This window comes from Palaemon carinicauda, chromosome 4 (assembly GCF_036898095.1).
Source record: "Palaemon carinicauda isolate YSFRI2023 chromosome 4, ASM3689809v2, whole genome shotgun sequence".
Lineage (NCBI taxonomy): Eukaryota > Metazoa > Arthropoda > Malacostraca > Decapoda > Palaemonidae > Palaemon > Palaemon carinicauda.
In genome coordinates this window covers 51,940,636-51,962,938 of record NC_090728.1, presented here as the reverse complement: position 1 = coordinate 51,962,938, position 22,303 = coordinate 51,940,636, and the positions used below count along the sequence as shown (strand labels likewise).

Genomic DNA, 22,303 nt, shown 5'->3' with positions numbered 1-22,303 from the left:
CATGTGGGCTGTCCTCAAAAGATATGGCTGCCCACCCGATTTTGTCAAGCTGGTGCGTGCCCTCCATGACGGAATGGTTGGGAGAGTCTGCCACCAGAACTTTCTTTCAGACCCATTCCCCATCAACGGCGGCCTGAAGCAGGGCTGTGTTCTGGCCCCAACGTGTTTCTCGCTATACACCGCAGCAATGCTCAACGAGATTCCCCCAGACACACCCTCAGTCGACCTACGTTTCCGCATGGATGGAGGCGCTTTCAACTTCGCCAGACTCCGCGCCAGAACCAAGACCACCTTGTGTGCAGTGCGAGAACTGCAGTATGCTGACGACAATGCTACCCCAGGTCAGACGGCAGAGGACCTGCAGTCGTTAGCTGATGCATACAACTCTGCCTATGAACGTTTTGGGATGCAAGTCAACACAGACAAAACCAAGACCCTCGTCCAACATCCACCAGGACTGATGCTCCCCAACTTCAATACCATAGTGAATGACCAACCGTTAGAACAGGTGGACCAGTTCTCCTACCTAGGGAGCATCCTAACATCAGCTCCAACAAGCAAAAAGGACGTGGAGAACAGGATCAGGGCAGCCCCCTCCTCCTTTGGCCGACTCAACTGCCGCGTATTTAACAACCACGCACTGACAATGACCACCAAAATAATGGTGTTCAAGGCAGTAGTCCTCTCCACGCTCCTGTATGCATGTGAAACATGGACGCTATATAAAAACGATCTTAAAAACCTAGAACGCTTCCAACAAATGAAACTGAGGCAGATCTTGAAAATCCCCTGGGAGAGCCACACCACCAACATTGAAGTCTTAGAACGTGCCTCGCTGACCAGCGTGGAGGCCACCATCATCCACCACCGCCTCCGCTGGATAGGACACGTGCATAGGATGGATCCATCTAGGCTCCCAAAGAAAATATTCTACGGAGAACTGACCCAGGGCACCAGACCACGAGGAGCCCCAAAAATGCGCTATAAAGATCAACTAAAGCGCACCCTGGCTCTAACTGACATCGATCCTTCCTCATGGGAAGAAACAGCCAGGGACAGGAAAACCTGGAGGAGTACAGTACACCATGGCACCGTGGACTTCGAGGAGAGGAGGAGACAAAATGAGGAGGCTAGGAGGAGAAGAAGGAGAGAGCGATTAGAACAGCCCCGCCCACCACCTACCCTCTCTTGTGAACACTGTCCGCGACTCTTCCACCACAGACTAGGACTTAACAGCCACATCAGACATAAGCACCCACCCCACAGATAGGAGGCTGATGGCTAACGACAGAACCCAATACTCGGACACGAGTGGGCGCCGACGACGACGATGTAGGCAAAGGAAAAATGAGCCGTAAACAGAGAGTGATCCAATGTAGTACTATTTGAAGTCAAAGAACCCAATAACTCTCTACGGTAGTATCTCAATAGGAGTATGAATAACTCTCTATGGTAGTATCTCTATAGGAGTATGATTTTGCCTGAAACTCTGTACAGTGAACCCTCGCTACTTCGCGGTTCGACCATCGCGGATTCACCACTTCGCGGATTTTTTTCATAACCCATGTATATACATATATCGCGGATTTTCCAGAAATATCGAAAATACCGCGATGTGACCGATGGTGCGAGATTGGAGAAAGTAAGGAAAATTGAATCGTGATTGATTTTCAATATAAATGAAACTTTGAGGAGCAACAAAGATATCATTTGTTAGAGAGATAGAGAGAGGTAAGGAATAGGAGGTAGTGAAAAGTAGCCCACAGAGAGAGAGAGAGAGAGAGAGAGAGAGAGAGAGAGAGAGAGAGAGAGAAGGGGGGGGGTTTAAATGTAATAAACAAAAAAATTTGATAGGTTATAACACATTAGTGCTTATGTAATATCAACTGTATACTGTAGACGGTTTGAATAAGTTAAGAAATGGTATAAATGATACTTTGTTAGTGTATTCGTACACACTCAAGAGCGGCAGCTAGATGACAGCTGATCTAATCACAGCCAAAAGAAAAAAAAAAGAAGTCAACAATACTCGATTTTTAAAACAAACCCGAAATTTAAAAACAAAAGTACACGCTTTCTTAATGTGCAATTATCTATTTAAAGAGTGGCAATTTTCTAGAATAAAATGATATTTCCCAAAAAAATAGTGGTTTGCTGATGAAATCGGATGCCGTATTTTTAGCTATGATTGAAATGGATGTAGACTCGGCCTAATTATTTAGTTTCGTATTTAATTGACACTAACAAAACTAATTTTAGTTTCTTCATCTAAATGTAAGTATTGTATAACACGAAGAGAGAGAGAGAGAGAGAGAGAGAGAGAGAGAGAGAGAGAGAGAGAGAGAGAGAGAGAGAGAGAGAGAGATCAGCTGTTGTACTCAAATGGCGTGTTTTTGTTTCGTGAGAATTTCATCGCCACGACTTTAACAACAACATACTGTACTGAACTTTACAGTATTATACAGACTACTGTAATATGATAAAGTAAAATATTTGTAATCTATTTTATATGAAATGGGGCTATTTTTTTTTTGTTTAAAATTTACATTTACGTATGTAAAACAACTCTCTCTCTCTCTCTCTCTCTCTCTCTCTCTCTCTCTCTCTCTCGTAGATTGTTTTCCTGCTTTGCTACGTATGTATGATTTTATATAGATACAGTAAATAATATTTGTAATAACATATTTTATTAAAGCTTTTACTGTAATATCATTATTTATCACTTTCATCATGCGCGTTAAATTCCTTAGTTTGTTTACTGAGCGTACTTTATGACGCCGTCGTTTCAGGCGGCGTCATAAAGAAAAAATTTCATTTGGAAGTCCTAAGAAAAATTAAGTAAAACATTAGTAATAACCAAATCAACATACTGTACTGAATAATCAATATAATCGATGCAGAAACTAACCTATACACAGATGTGTAAATGCGTTTGTTTCTTCATTATAATCAGAGATAAACGTAAACAAAACATTGGTTGCCATTTTTTATCGTGCTTTTTGGCGTGTTTAGGAAACGCATGATATAAAGTCGCCCTTAATATTTGTGCCTGTTTTAGTTTAGGGTATGTTAGTACATGCATTAAGTGTTCTGTACATTAAAGGGTAGTTTGTTAACAGTACTACGTACAAGGGAAGGTTTTAAAAGTCTGAATATACATGTTAAATAAGTAAGTAAATATGTTGTCACTACTTCGCGGATTTTCACCTATCGCGGCCGGGTCTGGAACCTATCTACCGCGATAAACGAGGGTTCACTGTAGTTAAAATTTTAATAAGGTGTGTCAGTAGGGAAGCTCCTAAATTACTTTTAAAATTTGTAATTTGTTCCTACACAAATACAAACACTTGTCTTTTAACAGTAGATTCATCAATATGTGGGAGGAAGCTAACTGGTTTAAAATTTCAGGATGTCAAGGTAATTGGACTGTAAGAGGTGTAGGATGTTGACTCTTGCCACTTCTAACTTGAGATGAGGATCTCAAGGTTAGCCCAGGTTTCTGTCTACACACAGATAGTCAAAAAAAAAAACTTTTTATCCTTTTAAGAATATACTGTCAACATATTATTACAAGCTAAGCTACAACCCTAGTTGGAAAAGCAAGATGCTTTAAGCCCAAGGGCTCCAACAGGGAAACATAGCCCAGTAAAGAAAGGAAACAAGATATTAAATAGACTACAAGAGAAGTAATGAACAGTCAAAATAAAATACTGTATTTCAAGAAGTGACATTAAATTAGATATTTCATATACAAACAATAAAAACTTCAAGGAAAAACAAGAGGAAGAGAAATAAGATAGAATTGTGTGTCTGAGTGTACTCTCGAGCAAGAGAACTCTAATCTTTATCAAGATCCTGACATAACTTAGTCTTTCTCAGTGCTGAAAAAGGGTCACCACCAAGTCTGCAAGAATCAGCCGATACTGTGAATCCAAGATGACAATAGGGCAAAACACTCTTAAAGATCTGAGGGGTTGTGGAAAGACCGAAGCACAGCACCTTGAACTGGTAGTGCCTGTTTTCGTGTATGATCTGGAAGTATGCATCTTTGAGATCCAGCAAGCACATGAAGTCCTGTGGTCTTACCGCTTGTATGACCGTGATTGCCATCTCCATCCTGAGCGAAGTCTGAAGAAAAAAATTTATTCAGAGCCGAAAGATTGATGACTATTCTCCAGTCTCCAGATGCCTTTTTCACAAGAGTCAACTGAAGAAGCCTGGGGAGCCGTCAAGGACCTCTTGATGGAGAGTAGCCTTCTCCAACATGGTCTGGACTTCGGCCAGCTCCTTTGCAGATCCATTTGCAGGCATACGTCACTGTAGGGCAGGCGAGAGGGTTGCCACTTCCCTACCATCCTTACCTCCTCTGGATGGTTTGTAGCCCTTTGGATCTTTGGCAGGAAAGGGCTGTTTCGAAAACTTCTTAGAGGACCAAGGCTTGGTGGATTGCAGCTGTTTCCTGGTAGGTGGAGGAGCCTTACCATAGGAACTAGATGTCAAAGCCCTGTAGAGAATGGAATCCTTGCTGGACTTCCTAAATCGCTCAGCCACCCTCTCGACTTCTTCCGGCTTAAACAGTGGTGAACTGTCAAGGGTGGAGTTCCTAAGCTTTGTGATCTCAGCCTTGGGGACCTGCCTGTGGAACCTTTCAATCACGGAATCACGCCTCATCAAATTGCGTTTGCACATAGATTAACAAAAGGAAAGGAATTCCAAGGTTCGAGTGCCCAACAAGAGAAAGGTTTCTGCGGATCTCCTTGTAGATTCCTTGGACCAATCCTCAGTCTAACAATATGGCCCACTAATCCCAATCACAGATTAAGCCATGAAGCAGCCTGAATGGCACATTTCGCCACCTTCTCCATGTTCATGATCTCAGATGCCTAAAACGAGGCTGAGAACCCAGAAAGCCTCTCGAATGGGACCCCCCTCGATGAGAGGGCCTCTACAGAGGAATCAAGAAGCAAAACCGGAAGGGGCTTGTCCGTGACCTCATAGTCTCTCCTCTGCTGGATAAAAAGAGGCGGGAGGAGTTTGGAAGATGAGCCTGTTCGATGCGAGATAGAGGAGCCAGTGATCTCCAAGAATGCCTTTTTACCTGCTGGTGTCAATCCCTTTGACCAGGGCAGGGCTTCACTGGTCTTAAGTGGTCGTTGGGTCCTATGTACATGGTCCAAGACCGTGTGTTTCCCTTCTTGAGGAGCTGTCACAGGGTTAGCTAACCTATTGGTGGCCCTCATGTAGGCTAAGACTTGCCAGAAGGGGTATTACAACTCACTTCGCTCGGCTTCTGACCTGAACTTATGCCTAGCAGCCCTAGGGATGTAGTCATCATTGGAATCCATTTCTTCATCCACTTCGAAGCTCTCACCCATAGGAGCCTGGGGTGGGCGAGGTCAACTGAGGGAACATCTCCTAGCTCTCTCTTGCAGGAGGGCTTAACGTGCCTTGAGTCCTTAGACTCTCCACAAGTCAGAAGGTACACCTCCAGTAGAGAAGGTCTGGAAGGTTCCTGTCATCCCATGGAGGCCTGAATCTGTTGTAGCAGGTTCCTCATCTTCCAGTTGTGGTCTGGAGATGGAATGGAGCTCTGGTGGCACTTCCTCTATCGGAGAGTCTGAAGTACGGCACAAGAGAGATCTTGGAGATCCTAGACCCTTGCTAGAATGAGGATGGTAAAGATCAGCGTGAGGAGGAGTTGGCTTCATCATCCTCCTCTGCTTTCTGGTCAGGAGCAGTGTTAGTTGCAGGGGAGAGAAGACTTGCTGAATCTCGGCACCCCTAACAAGATAGCGCAAGCAAGGAGCAGGCAAGCAATGACGTGTTGGCGATCAGCGAGCTGCAGATCAGCAAGTAGGAGAGCATCGTGCTGACAAGCGGAGACATGGCGAGCAGTGACCTGGAGAGCAACGGGATGAAGAGTGGCGCGCTGGCAAGCATCGAGCTGGGAACGTCGTCTGGCTGTAGACCGTCTAGGGCCTAGGTGGAGGACGAGACAGCGAAAAGTGAGCTGGAGGGCCACGCGCTGACAAACTGCAAGCTGGAGAGGAGCGCACTGGGGAGCAGTGATCACGAGGTGACAAGTATTCGCAAACTGGAGAGCGGTGAGCAGAGGTTGAGCGTCCAGTAGGCAAATGACGATCAGCAGAATGACGATCATGAGATGTTGAGAGACGATCACATGCAGGAGAATGGTGAGATCATCGGTGTCTAGAACTGGAGCGCTGCCGGACAGAGGGCGAGATTATCGGTGTCAGGAACTGGAGCACTGCCGGACGGAGGGCGAGGGCAAACGACTGGGCATGCGAAGAGAACTATGGTCTCTGGAGGACGAAGAGGTCCGAGGATGGCAGGAGACCTCTTCGTTAGTGGTAGGTCGGCGTAAAGGAGGTGAGCAGGTGCGCTGGTCATGTCAGCACATAGGACTAGCAGGAGCAAGAGAAGGCAAGAGGTGGGCCTCACAGACAGTAAGAGCGCCTATCACTCCACCCGCTGGTGAAAGGACTTCTACTTCGGAGGACATAGGAGGAGGAGCCCTCCAAGTCCCATGCTGCAGAAGTTCTACCAAAACGTCATTGGAAGGAGGCCCTGCAACAGTCAGCAATAGCCAAACCTACTAAACATCAGAAAGTGAGGTCTCACCCCTGGAAGGGGTCGAGCGAGCAAGAGCTTCGGGAAGAGACCAGGGGATCAAGGATGATGTCAGGTTTCTTCGCCCTTGTGGAAGACCCTGATGGCAAAGAATCCCTCATGGACTACTACTTGTGCCAATGCACAAATCTATCCCACGGGAAGGCAGAACACTTCTTACACTCTTCACAGGCGTAACCCTGATCGGGGATGCACAAGTCGGACACAACAAATGGGGCTCGGTCTCAACCGAGGATATGAAGGTGGCGCAAGAGCAGCCCTCAGGCCCTGAACAAGTACACATGAGGATGCAGAAAAGGAGGAACATACACACCTGAAAAGGAAAATATACACATGAGGATGCAGAAAAGGTGGAACATACACACCTGAAAAGGAAAATATACACATGAGGATGCAGAAAAGGTGGAACATACACACCTGAAAAGGAAAATAATCTGAAAAATAATCGATGGCCAAGTCTTTTGAGGGAATAGAGCGGACATGTCCATTCTCCTCAAAGCCAGGAAAAAGTGGCTCAAATTCACTAGTGTGTGAATTTGAGGTGTAACTAGCATCCACCACTAACCCCCGCAAACTAGCAGGTTGGGTAGTTGCCACCTCGTTTAAAGTTTTAACCAAAAGACAATCCCTAATAAATAGCGTAAGGTTTGTAGTGTCAGAACCATTGAAAATTACACCTATAAAAAGTTTAGTAGTATAGTAATAAAATAATGTGGCAATTTTTACCGTACCTTACGCTTCCTTGCCATCTTCTTCCTTTTATCTTCATTGCTAAAACCGGGGAAATCTGGCACTTCTTTTTTCTTTATCAATTTCTCAATTATCTCCCGAAACCTAAGGAGTAAAAGATAAAACTATTAGTGAAATATATAAAGCCAATTAGGATATGGCCATACAATACAGAAATCTGTCACCATATCATAGACCACCTATCGTTTCCTTTATATCACGTGTTTCTGTGGACATAAGTTTTATTTTTCATATTTTAATATTTTGTTATATGGTAATTTATGGGACTAACAATTAATAAAATAATGCCATATATATTTGTGCAACACTTGTAGTCTTGCATATTCTGCAAGCACCAAATTCTCACCCATAAAAAGTTCCTTTTTTGAGACCAAGTTATTACAAACTAACCTCTTTCTCCGAAATTTTATCCTACCTTATAGGTCATTAACCCCTTCGCTACGAGGCCTTGGATTTGGTACTGGAGCTCTATACGAGATTTATCAACATCGGGTATACTCACTCATTTATCCTATAATAAGCTACATTTCCATGTTTATTCGTTTTACTGCTGATTATGGAATAATTTTGAAAAAAAAGTTTTATGTAATTATCTCTAAATGATAGTAAAGCATTGATTGTGTAAAAAAAAAAGAAAAGCAGCTTTATATTGATTGAAGTGTTTATGTTATAATTTCATGATAAATAGCCGTCAAGAGACACTAAACGACTTGTTAGTAATAATGAACTTGACGTTGTACAGAGAGAGAGAGAGAGAGATTAAATTTTTTTGTCTTAAGTGTTTTTAACTGTTAGGAAGGTTTATAAAAGCTTAAATTTATGAAAGTTAAAAAAATTATGAAAATTTTTATTGAAAAAAAAAAAAATGATTTGTACACTAATATCTCCTTTGCAGTTTTTCAGCTTTCAAAAGGGGGACCTAGAACGGAACACTCACAATAGTTGAGTGATGACTGTACTGTTGTCAAAATATAAATTCAAATAATTTAGACTGAGGGAAACTTATTAGTCCAAAAGATATGCAATAAAATTAATAAAATTGCTGTGTATTTTTAATCTATTTCCAGCTTCCATTTCCCTTATTCCTTTGAAGCAATCTTAACTCTTTCAAGAAGCTATTTTAATGCTTACTTCAGAATTTATCTTCATTTTTTTCCTTCCCTAATCTCCCCAAGAATGGAGATAACCAAAATGTTGGCCCTTTATATTTATATATATATAAAAAAAAATTAGAGTTTTTATGATAAAACAAAGTTTTGTGAATACTTACCTGGCAGTTATATATATATAGCTGAGTCTCTGACTGCGGCAGAATTTAATCGAAAATCGCGGCAACCGCCTTGTGGTGGTTGTGTGGTTAGATGGTTAACAACCCTTACAGGGTGGTACTTGGAATCATTCCCATTTTCTGTTCATCAGATTATCTTTGCCCGACCTGTCTCCTGAGGGGAGGTGGGTGGGCTTTAAAATATATATATATAACTGCCAGGAAGTATTCACAAAACTTTGTTTTATCATAAAAACTCCAGTTTTATGAATAGAACTCACCTGGCAGTTATATATATATATAGCTGATTCACACATTTGGAGGAGGGAAACAGACAGAAAAAACATAGTTGGGGAAACAACAAAAGAGTTGTAGGAGAACAAACACCTTGATTCCTTACCTGCTAAGGTAGCTGACTTCAAAGGTAATTGCCTCTAGAGTCGCTTTCCCTTAGGAGTGTTCAGCCAGGAGTAGACCTGCTACGCTGCAAACAACTCAATCGAGTCTGTCAAAGGGGTAGGACCAACAACTTGACTAGACTTCAGAAAACTACCTTCCCATATAAAAAACCTGCAACCTTACTAAAGCTAACCATCTAACCTTGCAGAAATAGATATAAACTAACTATCTGGACTGAGGGAACCGTACCACCGGACGAGGACCTCAGACAACCATAAAAAACACAAACCCATATACAAGTACATAAACTAAGGTTGAGTGGGGGTAGTAACTCCTTTGCCTAATACAGAAGCCGCAGCTACGTATGGGCCCAAGGTATAACACTTGTCATAGTCCACTCTTCCCTCTCTGAGGTAATGAGAAGCGAAGACAGAGTTGCTCCTCCAGAACGTTGCGTCCATGATCTGCTTAACTGACATATTTTTCCGGTATGCCAGCGAAGCAGCAGTGGCCCTTACTTCGTGAGCCCGTACTTTTAACAGGGCGAAGTTTTCTTCCTCACAAAAGAGGTGGGCTTCCCTAATAGTTTCCCTCAGGAAAAAGGACAAAGCGTTCTTTGACAGGGGTTTTTGAGGATCCTTCACTGAACACCATAAGGAGTTGGAAGCACCCCTCACGCTCTTAGTGTGGGCCAAATAAGCCTTGAGAGCCCTAACCGGGCAGAGGAGGCTTTCCTGTTCCTGACCTACTAGATTCGTGAGGTTAGGGACTTCAAAAGTCCTAGGCCAGGGTTTCGAAGGGTTCTCATTCTTGGCGAGAAAGTCGAACCTCAAGGAACAAACCGCTCCATTTAGGGTGAAGCCTACACGCTTCTCGATTGCCTGGACCTCGCTGATCCTCCTGGCAGTCGCTAGAGACAAAAGGAAGAGGGTTTTCTTAGTCACATCTCGCAGAGAAGCTTGCGAGATAGGCTCAAACTTCCTGGAGCACAAAAACTTAAGCACCACATCCAGGTTCCAAGAAGGGGGTCTTAAGTGCACCTGCTTCGTTGTCTCAAAAGACTTAATGAGGTCCTGCAAGTCCTTATTCTGAGATAACTCTAAGCCTCTATGCCTAAAGACGGTTGAGAGCATGCTCCTGTATCCTTTAATGGTAGATACAGCCAGCTTAGCATCCTGCCTGAGGTACAAAAGAAAGTCTGCAATCTGGCTCAGAGAGGTAGAGGACGAGGAAACCTTGCGCCTCCTGCACCAAGCTCTAAAGGTCTCCCACTTTGACTGGTAGACTCTTTGTGAAGAGATCCTCCTTGCCCTGGCAATAGCTTTCGCCGCTTGCGCCGAAAAGCCTCGAGATCTAACGAGCTGCTCGACAGTCTGAAGGCAGTCAGATTGAGAGCGAGGGGGTTTTGGTGAAATCTCTCGAAGTTGGGTTGTCTGAGAAGATCTGGACTTGCCGGGAGTCTTCTTGGAAAGTCCATCAGTAACCCTACCACTTCGGTGAACCATTCCCTCGCAGGCCAGAATGGAGCCACTAGGGTCATTCGTCCCGAATCGAGGAGAGCGAACTTCCTGACAACCAGATTGATGATCTTGAACGGGGGAAAGGCATACATGTCCAGCCCCGTCCAATCCATCAAGAAGGCATCCACTGCAACAGCTTCCTCGTCCGGGACTAGGGAGCAGTAGTTGGGGATCCTCTTGTTTAGACCGGAGGCGAAAAGGTCTATTACTGGTCTGCCCCACAACTTCCAGAGGCTCCGACAGACATGCGGGTTGAGAGTCCACTCTGTAGGAAGGACCTGTCCCCTCCTGCTGAGCATGTCTGCCCTGATGTTTCTCAGCCCTTGAACAAACCTTGTCAACAGGTGGGTCTCGTTCTCGTTCGCCCAGAGGAGAAGCTCTCTCGCAGTTGAGAACAGGGAGAGGGAGTGAGTTCCCCCTTGCTTCCTTATGTACGCGAGAGCTGTGGTGTTGTCGGAATTAATCTCCACAGTCTTTCCCGACACCGAGGTTTTGAAGGCCTTGAGCCCTAACAAAATGGCCATCAATTCCTTCCTGTTGATATGCCAACTGACCTGACTCCCTTCCCAAATACCTGAGACCTCTTTGTTCCCTAGTGTTGCTCCCCAGCCTGACTCGGACGCGTCTGAGAATAACACTAGGTCGGGGTTCTTCTTGAACAAGGAGATCCCTTTTCCCAACAGAGCTGGGTCCAGCCACCACATTAAAAGATCCTTGATCTCTGTCGGAGTGGGAAAAGAAAAAGTGTCCTCCTGGATCTTTCTGCTCCAAACCTTTGCGAGGAAGTGTTGCAGAGGCCTTAGGTGCAGTCTCCCCAAAGGGACAAACTGCTCCAGGGAGGATAGAGTTCCCAGCAGACTCATCCACTCCTTCGCTGAGCATTCCTGCTTCCTCAAAAAGTCTTTGACTTTGTCCAGGCACCTGGTCTGCCTCTCCTGGGAGGGAGAAGCCTGAAAAAGAACTGAATTCAGAACTATCCCCAAATAGAGAATAGTCTGATTCGGCTCGGTCTGAGACTTCCCCCAGTTGACGATGAGTCCCAGGTCCTGAGTGATCGTATAAGTTTTCATTAGGTCCTCCAGACATTTCTCTTTCGACTGTGACCGGATCAGCCAGTCGTCTAGATAGAAGGAGACCCTTATCCCCTCCTGGTGTAACCAGCCTGCCACATTCGCCATAAGTCTGGTGAAAACTTGGGGAGCTGTGCTGAGACCGAAGCAAAGTGCCCTGAACTGGAAGCACTTGCCCTGGAACACAAACCTCAGATATCTCCTCGAAGACGGATGAATGGGGACGTGAAAATAAGCGTCCTGCAGGTCGAGAGAAACCATCCAGTCTCCTGGACGAACTGCAGCCAGCACTGACTGAGTCGTCTCCATGGAGAACTTTGTTTTCTCCACGAAGGCGTTCAGAGAGCTGACATCTAGGACTGGTCTCCATCCACCCGAGTTCTTGGGAACCAGAAACAGGCGATTGTAAAAGCCTGGGGAGGCGAGGTCTTGAACTGGCTCTATTGCTCCCTTGACCAACATCTGGCCGACTAGCTCCAGAAGAGCCTCTCGTTTCCCCGCGTCGGTGTACTGAGCCACTAAGGCCAGGGGAGAGTCTGAGAGAGGTGGTTTCTTTAAAAAGGGGATCTTGTAACCTTCCTTGACAACTGAGAGGGACCAGGTGTCCGCCCCTCTCCTTTCCCAAGACTGCCAAAAACGAGACAGTCTTGCCCCTACTGGTGTCTGGAGGACTTCCATCTCATTTTTTGGACCGGGGCCTAAACGCACCCCTGCTGGTCCTTGGCCCTGACTCTTGTCTTCTCCCCCTAAAATCCGCTCTCGAGGAGATCCTGCCCCGAAAGGGCTGTTGAAACTTCTTCTCCTTCTTCAGAGGAGCAGGAGCAACAGGTAAGGTCTTTCTAGCCGACCGAGACAAAAGGTCCTGAGTAGCCTTCTGAGCCAGAGAAAGGGAGATATCTCTGACCAGAGCTTCAGGAAAAAGATGACGTGAAAAAGGGGCGTAAAGTAGCTCCGACTTCTGGGCAACAGTCACAGATCTAGAGGTGAAGGAGCACAAAAGGGCCCTCTTCTTTAAGACCCCTGCTGAGAAAAGGGAAGCCAATTCATTAGCTCCATCCCTTAGAGCTTTGTCCATGCAGGACATGATACTCGTCAGGTCCTTCGTGTCCTCCAGGAGTTCAGACTTCCTGGCCAGAGTACCGAGAGACCAGTCCAGGAAGCTGAAAACCTCGAAAACCCTGAAAATTCCCTTGACGAGGTGATCAAGCTCCAACATGGACCACATCACCTTGGCAGAGTTTAAAGCATGCCTTCTTGCCGAGTCCACAAGAGCCGAGAAGTCACCTTGGGAGGAGGAAGGCACTCCTAACCCCAAAGGTTCCCCTGTCTCATACCACATACCGGCCTTGGAAGCGAGCCAGGACGGTGGAAAAGAAAAGGTGGTCTTGACAGCTTGTCTCCGTTCCTTCATCCAATCATCCACTTTAGCGAGAGCTTTCCTGGCCGAAATTGAAAGTTTCATTTTGATGAAGACCGAAGACTTAGTAGCTTTCTTCCTGGTAAATTGAGACTGAGGAGAACGAGGGGCCGAAGGTTGAAATTCCTCCCCATAAAGTTCCAAAAGAGAGCGAGAAAGAACCTTGTAATCGCTAGAAGAGTCGGCAGGTTTTTCTTCCTCTTCCGAAATATCTTCGAGGTCCTGCTCAAGGATAACATCCCGAAGAGTTGGGCTGCCAGCAGTCTGGCAGCGAGAGCTGTTTGAATCCTGGCGCCGAGCGCCGCTAACATCCAGTCAGCGAGAGGCGGTATCGTCACGATGACGAGAAGCGGTATCGTCACAATGACGAGAGGCAGTATCGTCACGATGACGAGAAACGGAAGCGTCCTGAAGATGCAAGCTGCCGTCGCCTTGAAAATGCAGACTGCATTCATCCTGTTTCCTAAGCAACGAGGCAGTAACGTCCAGGCGTTTCGAAAGGGAAACGGAATCGTCCCGGCGCCGAGAACGAGAGGCAATATCGTCCTGGCGGCGGGAGAGGGGGGAAGGAAATTCCTGGCAGCGTGCCGATGAAGAGGGTGTACATTGTCGTACGGCCGACGAAGTGCGCAGAGGTTTCTTGGGAGAGATACTAAAATCTCTCTTAGAAGAAGATCTCTTAACAGGCAAAGAGACGTCCTTACGTCTGACGGACTGAGAAGGGTGGCTGAAAGCTTTGACTAACGATGAAAGTTGTTCCTGCATAACAACCATGAAAGCTTTAAGCAACCTCCGCTGGCTCTTGCGGTGCCGAAGACGGCAGTTGTCGTACGGCTTGACTGGGAGCGCTGGCAGAAGAAGCAGGGAGTCTAGTAGGATTAACTGGGCTAAGGACTCTCTGTTTCGCCCTTTTAACAGGAACATCGAAATCGTCTTCCGAAGGTTCAGGGTCTCTGCTACTCGAACCGGGAGAGGGAGAGCGAGACTGCACGTCCCGGTTCCACCCTCTCTTCATTGGTCTTGATTCGTAACGTCAGTTACGTCTGGGAGAACGATCAGGCGAAGACACAAACGTCTCCGACACGCCTTTCCTACGGCGGTCAAGAGCAGCCTGGGAGATCGCAACAGGACTGTCTGAGGCGACGACTGACCGAGGATAAGCACCTCTCACCCCCTTTCGGCTTTCGACGTACCTTCTCCCTTGGTCCTGGGAGCTTGGTAGAGGTCTAGACCTAGGGGTATGACAGATTCGATCAGTCGCCACCTCCACTGCACTTTCACAAGCACTAATTTCACCTACACCCTTACCTTTAAAGGCCTCCAACTGTGCTTTAATGGCCTCCAATTCAGCAGCTAATTTAGCATACCCAGGGTCATCCGTAGGCACAGGTCCTGTAGAAGGGGCAGGAGTCACTACATTTGGGGAAGGAATACCTTCCAAAGGGGTTACAAGCAAAGGGTCAATAGATAAATCTAAGCTAGGCTCACTAGCAGACTTTGACTTTGATTTAGCTCTTCTAACTCTATCAATCTCAAGTTTGCGCACATAGCGCTGCATAGCTAACCAATCATTATCACTTAAAACCTCGCATTCCTTGCACTTATTATCTAAAGCACATTCAAACCCCCTGCAACCCATACAGATAGTGTGAGGGTCAACCGAAAGTTTCGGCAACCTCACCTTGCAAATATCATTCGCACAAACACGATAATGAATTTTCTCACTCATGATAATAAAGGAAAAAAGACAAAAAACAAAAAAAACACGATTGCCAAATCCCAACACAGTGTACTTCACCAAAAACGAAGTCCAAAAATGCGATGAAGGGAAAGCGATCCGAAAAAAACTCTGAAAGGCGGACCAACGATGTTGTCGATCCGGCCGGCAGAGATAATCTGAGGAACAGAAAATGGGAATGATTCCAAGTACCACCCTGTAAGGGTTGTTAACCATCTAACCACACAACCACCACAAGGCGGTTGCCGCAATTTTCGATTAAATTCTGCCGCAGTCAGAGACTCAGCTATATATATATAACTGCCAGGTAAGTTCTATTCATAAAAAAAAAAATTACTCTACATGGTTAGCTCCTCACAGTGTTACAAGAACCTAAATAATATGTTATTTTCATTAGTAAAATAAATTTTTTAATATACTTACCCGATGATCATGTAGCTGTCAACTCTGTTGCCCGACAGAAATCTACGGTCGGGATACGCCAGCGATCGCTATACAGGTGGGGGTGTACACAACAGCGCCATCTGTGAGCAGGTACTCAAGTACTTCTTGTCAACAAGAACTCAATTTTCTCCTCGGTCCACTGGTTCTCTATGGGGAGGAAGGGCGGGTCCTTAAATTCATGATCATCGGGTAAGTATATTCAAAAATTTATTTTACTAATGAAAATAAAATTTTTCAATATTAATCTTACCCGATGATCATGTAGCTGATTCACACCCAGGGTGGTGGGTGGAGACCAGCATACATGTTAACAAAGAAGCTAAGTATCCCGTATTTCATTTTATTAGTTATTCAAAAATAACATAAAATAAATAAGTACCTGGTAAGGAAGACGACTTGAACCATAACTCTGCCTTTATTAAGTACGTCTTCCTTACTGAGCGTAGCGGTCCTCTTAGGATGCTGAACGACTCTTAGGTGCTGAAGTATAAAGGGCTGCAACCCATACTAAAGGACCTCATCACAACCTCTAACCTCGGCGCTTCTCAAGAAAGAATTGACCACCCGCCAAATCAACAAGGATGCGGAAGGCTTCTTAGCCGACCGTACAACCCATAAAAAGTATTCAAGAGAAAGGTTAAAAAGGTTATGGGATTATGGGAATGTAGTGGCTGAGCCCTCACCTACTACTGCACTCGCTGCTACGAATGGTCCCAGGGTGTAGCAGTTCTCGTAAAGAGACTGGACATCTTTGAGATAGAATGATGCGAACACTGACTTGCTCCTCCAATAGGTTGCATCCATAACACTCTGCAGAGAACGGTTCTGTTTGAAGGCCACTGAAGTAGCCACAGCTCTCACTTCATGTGTCCTTACCTTCAGCAAAGCAAGGTCTTCTTCCTTCAGATGAGAATGTGCTTCCCTAATCAGAAGCCTGATGTAGTAAGAAACTGAGTTCTTAGACATTGGAAGAGAAGGCTTCTTGATAGCACACCATAAGGCTTCTGATTGTCCTCGTAAAGGTTAAGACCTTTTTAGATAGTACCTAAGAGCTCTAACTGGCCAAAGTACTCTCTCCAGTTCGTTCCCCACCAAGTTGGACAGGCTTGGGATCTCGAACGACTTAGGCCAAGGACGTGAAGGAAGCTCGTTTTTAGCAAAAAACCGAGCTGCAAGGAACATGTAGCCGTTTCAGATGTGAAAACTATGTTCCTGCTGAAGGCGTGGATCTCACTTACTCTTTTAGCTGTTGCCAAGCACACGAGGAAAAGTTTTTAATGTGAGGTCCTTAAAAGAGGCTGATTGGAGAGGTTCAAATCTTGATGACATAAGGAACCTTAGGACCACGTCTAGATTCCAGCCTGGAGTGGACAACCGACGTTCCTTTGAGGTCTCAAAAGACCTAAGGAGGTCCTGTAGATCTTTGTTGGTGGAAAGATCCAAGCCTCTGTGGCGGAAAACCGCTGCCAACATACTTCTGTAACCCTTGATCGTAGGAGCTGAAAGGGATCTTGCGTTCCTTAGATGTAACAGGAAGTCAGCAATCTGGGTTACAGTGGTACTGGTTGAGGAAACTGCATTGGCCTTGCACCAGCTTCGGAAGACTTCCCATTTAGACTGATAGACTCTGAGAGTGGATGTCCTCCTTGCTCTGGCAATCGCTCTGGCTGCCTCCTTCGAAAAGCCTCTAGCTCTTGAGAGTCTTTCGATAGTCTGAAGGCAGTCAGACGAAGAGCGTGGAGGTTTGGGTGTACCTTCTTTACGTGAGGTTGACGTAGAAGGTCCACTCTTAGAGGAAGAGTCCTGGGAATGTCGACCAGCCATTGCAGTACCTCTGTGAACCATTCTCTCGCGGGCCAGAGGGGAGCAACCAACGTCAGCCGTGTCCCTTTGTGAGAGGCGAACTTCTGAAGTACCCTGTTGACAATCTTGAACGGCGGGAATGCATACAGGACGAGATGGGACCAATCCAGCAGAAAAGCATCCACGTGAACTGCTGCTGGGTCTGGAATCGGAGAACAATACAACGGGAGCCTCTAGGTCATCGAGGTAGCGAACAGATCTATGGTTGGCTGACCCCACAGGGCCCAAAGTCTGCTGCAAACATTCTTGTGAAGGGTCCACTCTGTGGGGATGACCTGACCCTTCCGGCTGAGGCGATCTGCCATGACATTCATATCGCCCTGAATGAACCTCGTTACCAGCGTGAGCTTTCGATCTTTTGACCAGATGAGGAGGTCCCTTGCGATCTCGAACAACTTCCTCGAATGAGTCCCTCCCTGCTTGGAGATGTAAGCCAAGGCTGTGGTGTAGTCGGAGTTCACCTCCACCACCTTGTTTAGCTGGAGGGACTTGAAGTTTATCAAGGCCAGATGAACCGCCAACAACTCCTTGCAATTGATGTGAAGTGTCCTTTGCTCCTGATTCCATGTTCCCGAGCATTCCTGTCCGTCCAATGTCGCACCCCAGCCCGTGTCTGATGCGTCCGAGAAGAGACGGCGGTCGGGGTTCTGAACAGCCAAAGGTAGACCTTCCTTGATAAGAAAGCTGTTCTTCCACCACGTTAGAGTAGACCTCATCTCTTCGGAAACAGGAACTGAGACCGTCTCTAGCGTCATGTCCTTTATCCAGTGAGCAGCTAGATGATACTGAAGGGGGCGGAGGTGGAGTCTCCCTAACTCGATGAACAGGGCCAGCGATGAAAGTGTCCCTGTTAGACTCATCCACTGCCTGACTGAGCATCGGTTCCTTCTCAGCATGCTCTGGATGCATTCTAGGGCTTGGTTGATCCTTGGGGCCGACGGAAAAGCCCGAAAAGCTCGACTCTGAATCTCCATACCCAGGTAGACAATGGTCTGGGATGGGACGAGCTGGGACTTCTCTAAATTGACCAGGAGGCCCAGTTCCTTGGTCAGATCCATAGTCCATCTGAGATTCTCCAGACAGCGACGACTTGTGGGAGCTCTTAAAAGCCAGTCGTCTGACGGAGCCGGACACAAGATCATGGTACTGCTGCACAGTCTGTGAACTGTCAACCATGGGGAAGCGAGGAAGTACAGCGACAACCCGAAACTGTCTAGACTGTCTGGGTAGTACAGACAACTCCTTATCGGGTTGCTGAGGTTGCCGCACTGCGTCACAACAAGTCACCTCTGCTGGTTGTTGAACGTCTTCCCAGTGACACACTGACTCCGTAAAAAAATCCTCTATCAAGGACTAAGCTTGGACTGCATGTCTTGCAACAAAGCTCAAGGTCTATGGGAGCAGGTGTGGCAACAGACGGGGTTAGCGACTGAAGCGGAACCATTTACCCTCCCTGGAAGCATGTTATGCTTAAATAAAAGTCCATAGGAGGCTAAGCAGCTTAAGGCTCCTCTCCAAATGACAGAGTCCTCAAGGGAATATCAGAAGGAGGGAGAACAGCACTTTCTCATCTACAGGAACCATATCCGAGAAAAGCTAAGTTCTCTCAGTGAGGGTTTCACTGGTGCAAAAGCAGCAGATCAGAAGGCAACGTTATGAAACTGCTTGACAGTCTGTGAACTGTCAAAAACTGAACTGTCAACCACAACAGGAGCGTGAGGACATACAGCACTGGTGTATAAGTAGCAGACCAGAAGGCAACGTCATGTAACTGCATGACAGTTTGTGAGTTGGCAACAACCAAAGTTGTGTGGGGAAGCCTCAACTCCTGCCTGACTAGTTTGCTGCTGGCGAGTGGCGGTAACCACAGTGTGTTGCGGAGGCTGACACACAGTGTCAAAACACGGCAGCTTGTGGTAGCTCCCGCACGGCAACGGAGTGCTCTGTGTGTGGGAGTCATCATACATCTGGCAGGGTTGACTGTGCATGGGTGGAGGAGCTCTCACAACAAGAGTGTGAGAGCAGGAAGCCATGCCGGGCGCACAACCGTGGGAGGTGTAGGCCCACGGGTGCATCGTCAACCTTCTCCGCAGTCGGAGTGTGGGAGCTGGCAACAACAAAAGCAGAGTGCTGGTGCGTGGGAGGGGCTGCGGTGGGTTGAGGAGCATGCGGTATGGTATGCAGAGCATGCTGTAAGGTATGCAGAGCATGCTGTAAGGTATGCAGAGCATGCTGTAAGGTATGCAGAGCATGCTGTAAGGAATGCAGAGCATGCTGTAAGGAATGCAGAGCATGCTGTAAGGTATGCAGAGCATGCTGTAAGGTATGCAGAGCATGCTGTAAGGTATGCAGAGCATGCTGTAAGGTATGCAGAGCATGCTGCATGGGCTGCGGAGAAAGCCGCATAGTGCTGGAACCCGGCAGCTCTACAGAACCTTCCCACTGCTGATGCGGTAGCTCACGCATGTTAGCAGATGGTGCAGCAAGAACATGCGTCTGGCAGGGTGGACTGCGCATTGGTGGTGGAGCTCTCACAGGTGGAGGGTGGGAGCAGGCAGCCGCAGTATCTGCTGAGCGCACAACCTCGGCGGGTTGTAGGTTAACAGGCTGCATTGTCAACCTTCCAGCATGATACTCCTGCATGAAGGAGCAAGCTGAGACTGCATAGTCTGCAGCATGGACCACTAGGGTCTATGAAAGACAACAACAAACGGAGCTACTGTCCGTTGTGACTGAGGGTCTAAAACAGCTGGTGCGGCAACAGACGGAGTTACTGCCTGTTGCGGTACCACCTAGCCTCTCTTAGGTGGTGTGCAGTTGTCGTACTGCAGCGAGTCCGAACTGACCCAGTGGCTACACCTAGGCCGTTGGACTTGCGCGGAAGGGACCGACTTGCACTTAAAAGCTGCAAGATTTGGTCCATGGTTTCTGCGAGAAACCTCTTCCGCAGACGAGGAATAAATGGGCTCTCTCGTCTTTGTGTGGGTGGGGTGATCACGTCGGCAACGTGTGTAGATACACCCGAAACCACAGAGGGAAACGTTTGTTCGTCGATCAAGGCCTGAGGAACCCATAAGTCCTTCGACATTACTTCTCCCCTGGGCTTGGGAGCTTGTAAGAGGTATCGGACTAGGTGAACAACTGGCACGAACAGACGAACCCTCGAACGCAACACTGTAACACTTTGCGCATATCACTTTATCACTTTTGATTTTCTGTTTGCACTTATTTCACTGAACTCGAAACTTTAAGTGGTTTGTACCTGAAACACGCAATCCTATCCTTCATTAAAAGGTAGTAATTGCGAAAACAGTATTACAATGTAACAGAAAAACATAATGAAAGATAAAGAATTCAGTGGCTGGAAAAGAGACTAAACACTAGATCAAATAAACTACGTTTAAAATCTCTCACCGCATAAAGCCTGGGAACAAGAATAAAACTCTAGAAACGTTTTACCTTCTTCCCCTATATCGACTAGGGAGAAGAGCAAAAAAACGAGAACAACGTTACCCGCTTGAACGAAACGTTTATCCTCCTCTCTCTCCCTCCGTCTCTATCTCTCTCTCTCTCTCTCTTGACTTAGAACCTGAGAGATGAGCCCAATTATATATATCGTTAAAACATATTATTTGTTAAAGGAAAAAAACTGAAAGGTTTCCCAAATAAAAAGTTCCTTTATAGAATTAAAACCATTTAAGCTAAGAAAGAATGAACGAAACGCTAGAATCGGTTTACTCTTACTGCAACGTGAAACCGTGAAATACTCTCTCTCTATCGTAACGATAGAGCGCAAGTTGAACGTTCTGAACGTCAACAACTGCGGAGACTAAACAAAACGTTAGTTCAACTTTGAAAACAGTACGAGACTTATCAAAGAAATTCTTTCAAAAACATTAAAATTAAAATAGCATAAATTCTTAACAGGAAAAACGATATGACGAGCTCAATGTTAATTAACTTCGGTTCCAAGTAAGGACCGCCTACTATTAGGAAAGGTCGCATATAAACAAACATAAAAAAATAATTTTTATAAGTTTATAATAAAAGGAAAGTTAATCGAAGAGGCCTATAAATGGCGGAGAGATATAAAATAAAAAATGAAAGTGTCTATACTCTCTTCGACACCAACACTTCCTATCTAAGGGAAGGGTCGGCCATTTAAAAGTGAGAGAGAGTCCATACTCTCTTCGTCACCATAATTAAATCAAATTAATTCCAAAAGCTTGCTAAGCTAATGATAAAGCTTCCTGAATAGCGAAGGCTAAACTCTAGAGCAAATACATCACCAAATCGTGAACAATAACTCCAGAATCAACAGCGTATCCAAGTAGGTCTAGCCGGAGGCACGACAGAGGAAAAATTGAGTTCTTGTTGACAAGAAGTACTTGAGTACCTGCTCACAGATGGCGCTGTTGTGTACACCCCCACCTGTATAGCGATCGCTGGCGTATCCCGACCGTAGATTTCTGTCGGGCAACAGAGTTGACAGCTACATGATCATCGGGTAAGATTAATATTGAAAAAGCCAATTTAATGCTGGGTATCCTTATCTACAAATATATGAGAAGAGCTTAAAACAATTTTTATAAAAATTTTAATTTCTATACTCACCTGATGTTCATAATGCTTTTTTCACCAGAAGCTCTCTTTATTAATGTTTTCCTCAAAAAAATTAATAAAAAAATAATTCCCATTTTCTTTCCTTTCTGAAGATGCAAACCCCAAGTGAAGTAATGACAATCTAGCCATTATGATAAGTAGCAAGCTAGGAGTTACCAATTCTTCAGTTTCGAAGTTGCAAGTGTTCCCTATTCCTTGATATCACTAGTCAGTAGGGAAGAAGGTTGTCATGTATATTAACATCAATCAAGTATAGAAATAAAAATATCAAAATTATGCAGAAAATATGAACACCCTATAAGGATTTCAGTGACCATTCAGTGCTCAAAGTTTTGATCAAGTATAAATTGAAAATTAGATTAAGTATCAAATCAAATATGATAAAGTTCAACGTCTTGTTAAAATAAATTAGTTACAAAATCCCTTATTTCAATAACTCGGCTGATGTTCTTATTGCTTTCATCTCTGGAAGTTTGGAATGTCAACATTGTCTTAAAATTAAGAAATATCCTGTTTTCTTACCTTCAAATATACTAATGCCTCTAGAAGAGCAATGAGAAT

General features: G+C 45.6%; 1 protein-coding gene across 1 annotated transcript in view; it reads right to left on the bottom strand.

Annotated features, from left to right (window-relative positions):
* Nucleotides 1-22,303, bottom strand: part of LOC137639087 (dnaJ homolog subfamily C member 9-like) — a 63,029-nt gene that overhangs the window by 8,048 nt on the left and 32,678 nt on the right. The window contains exon 5 of the mRNA XM_068371412.1: nucleotides 7,383-7,485. Within this exon, the coding sequence (XP_068227513.1) occupies nucleotides 7,383-7,485 (103 nt within the window). The remainder of the gene's footprint in view (nucleotides 1-7,382; nucleotides 7,486-22,303) is intronic.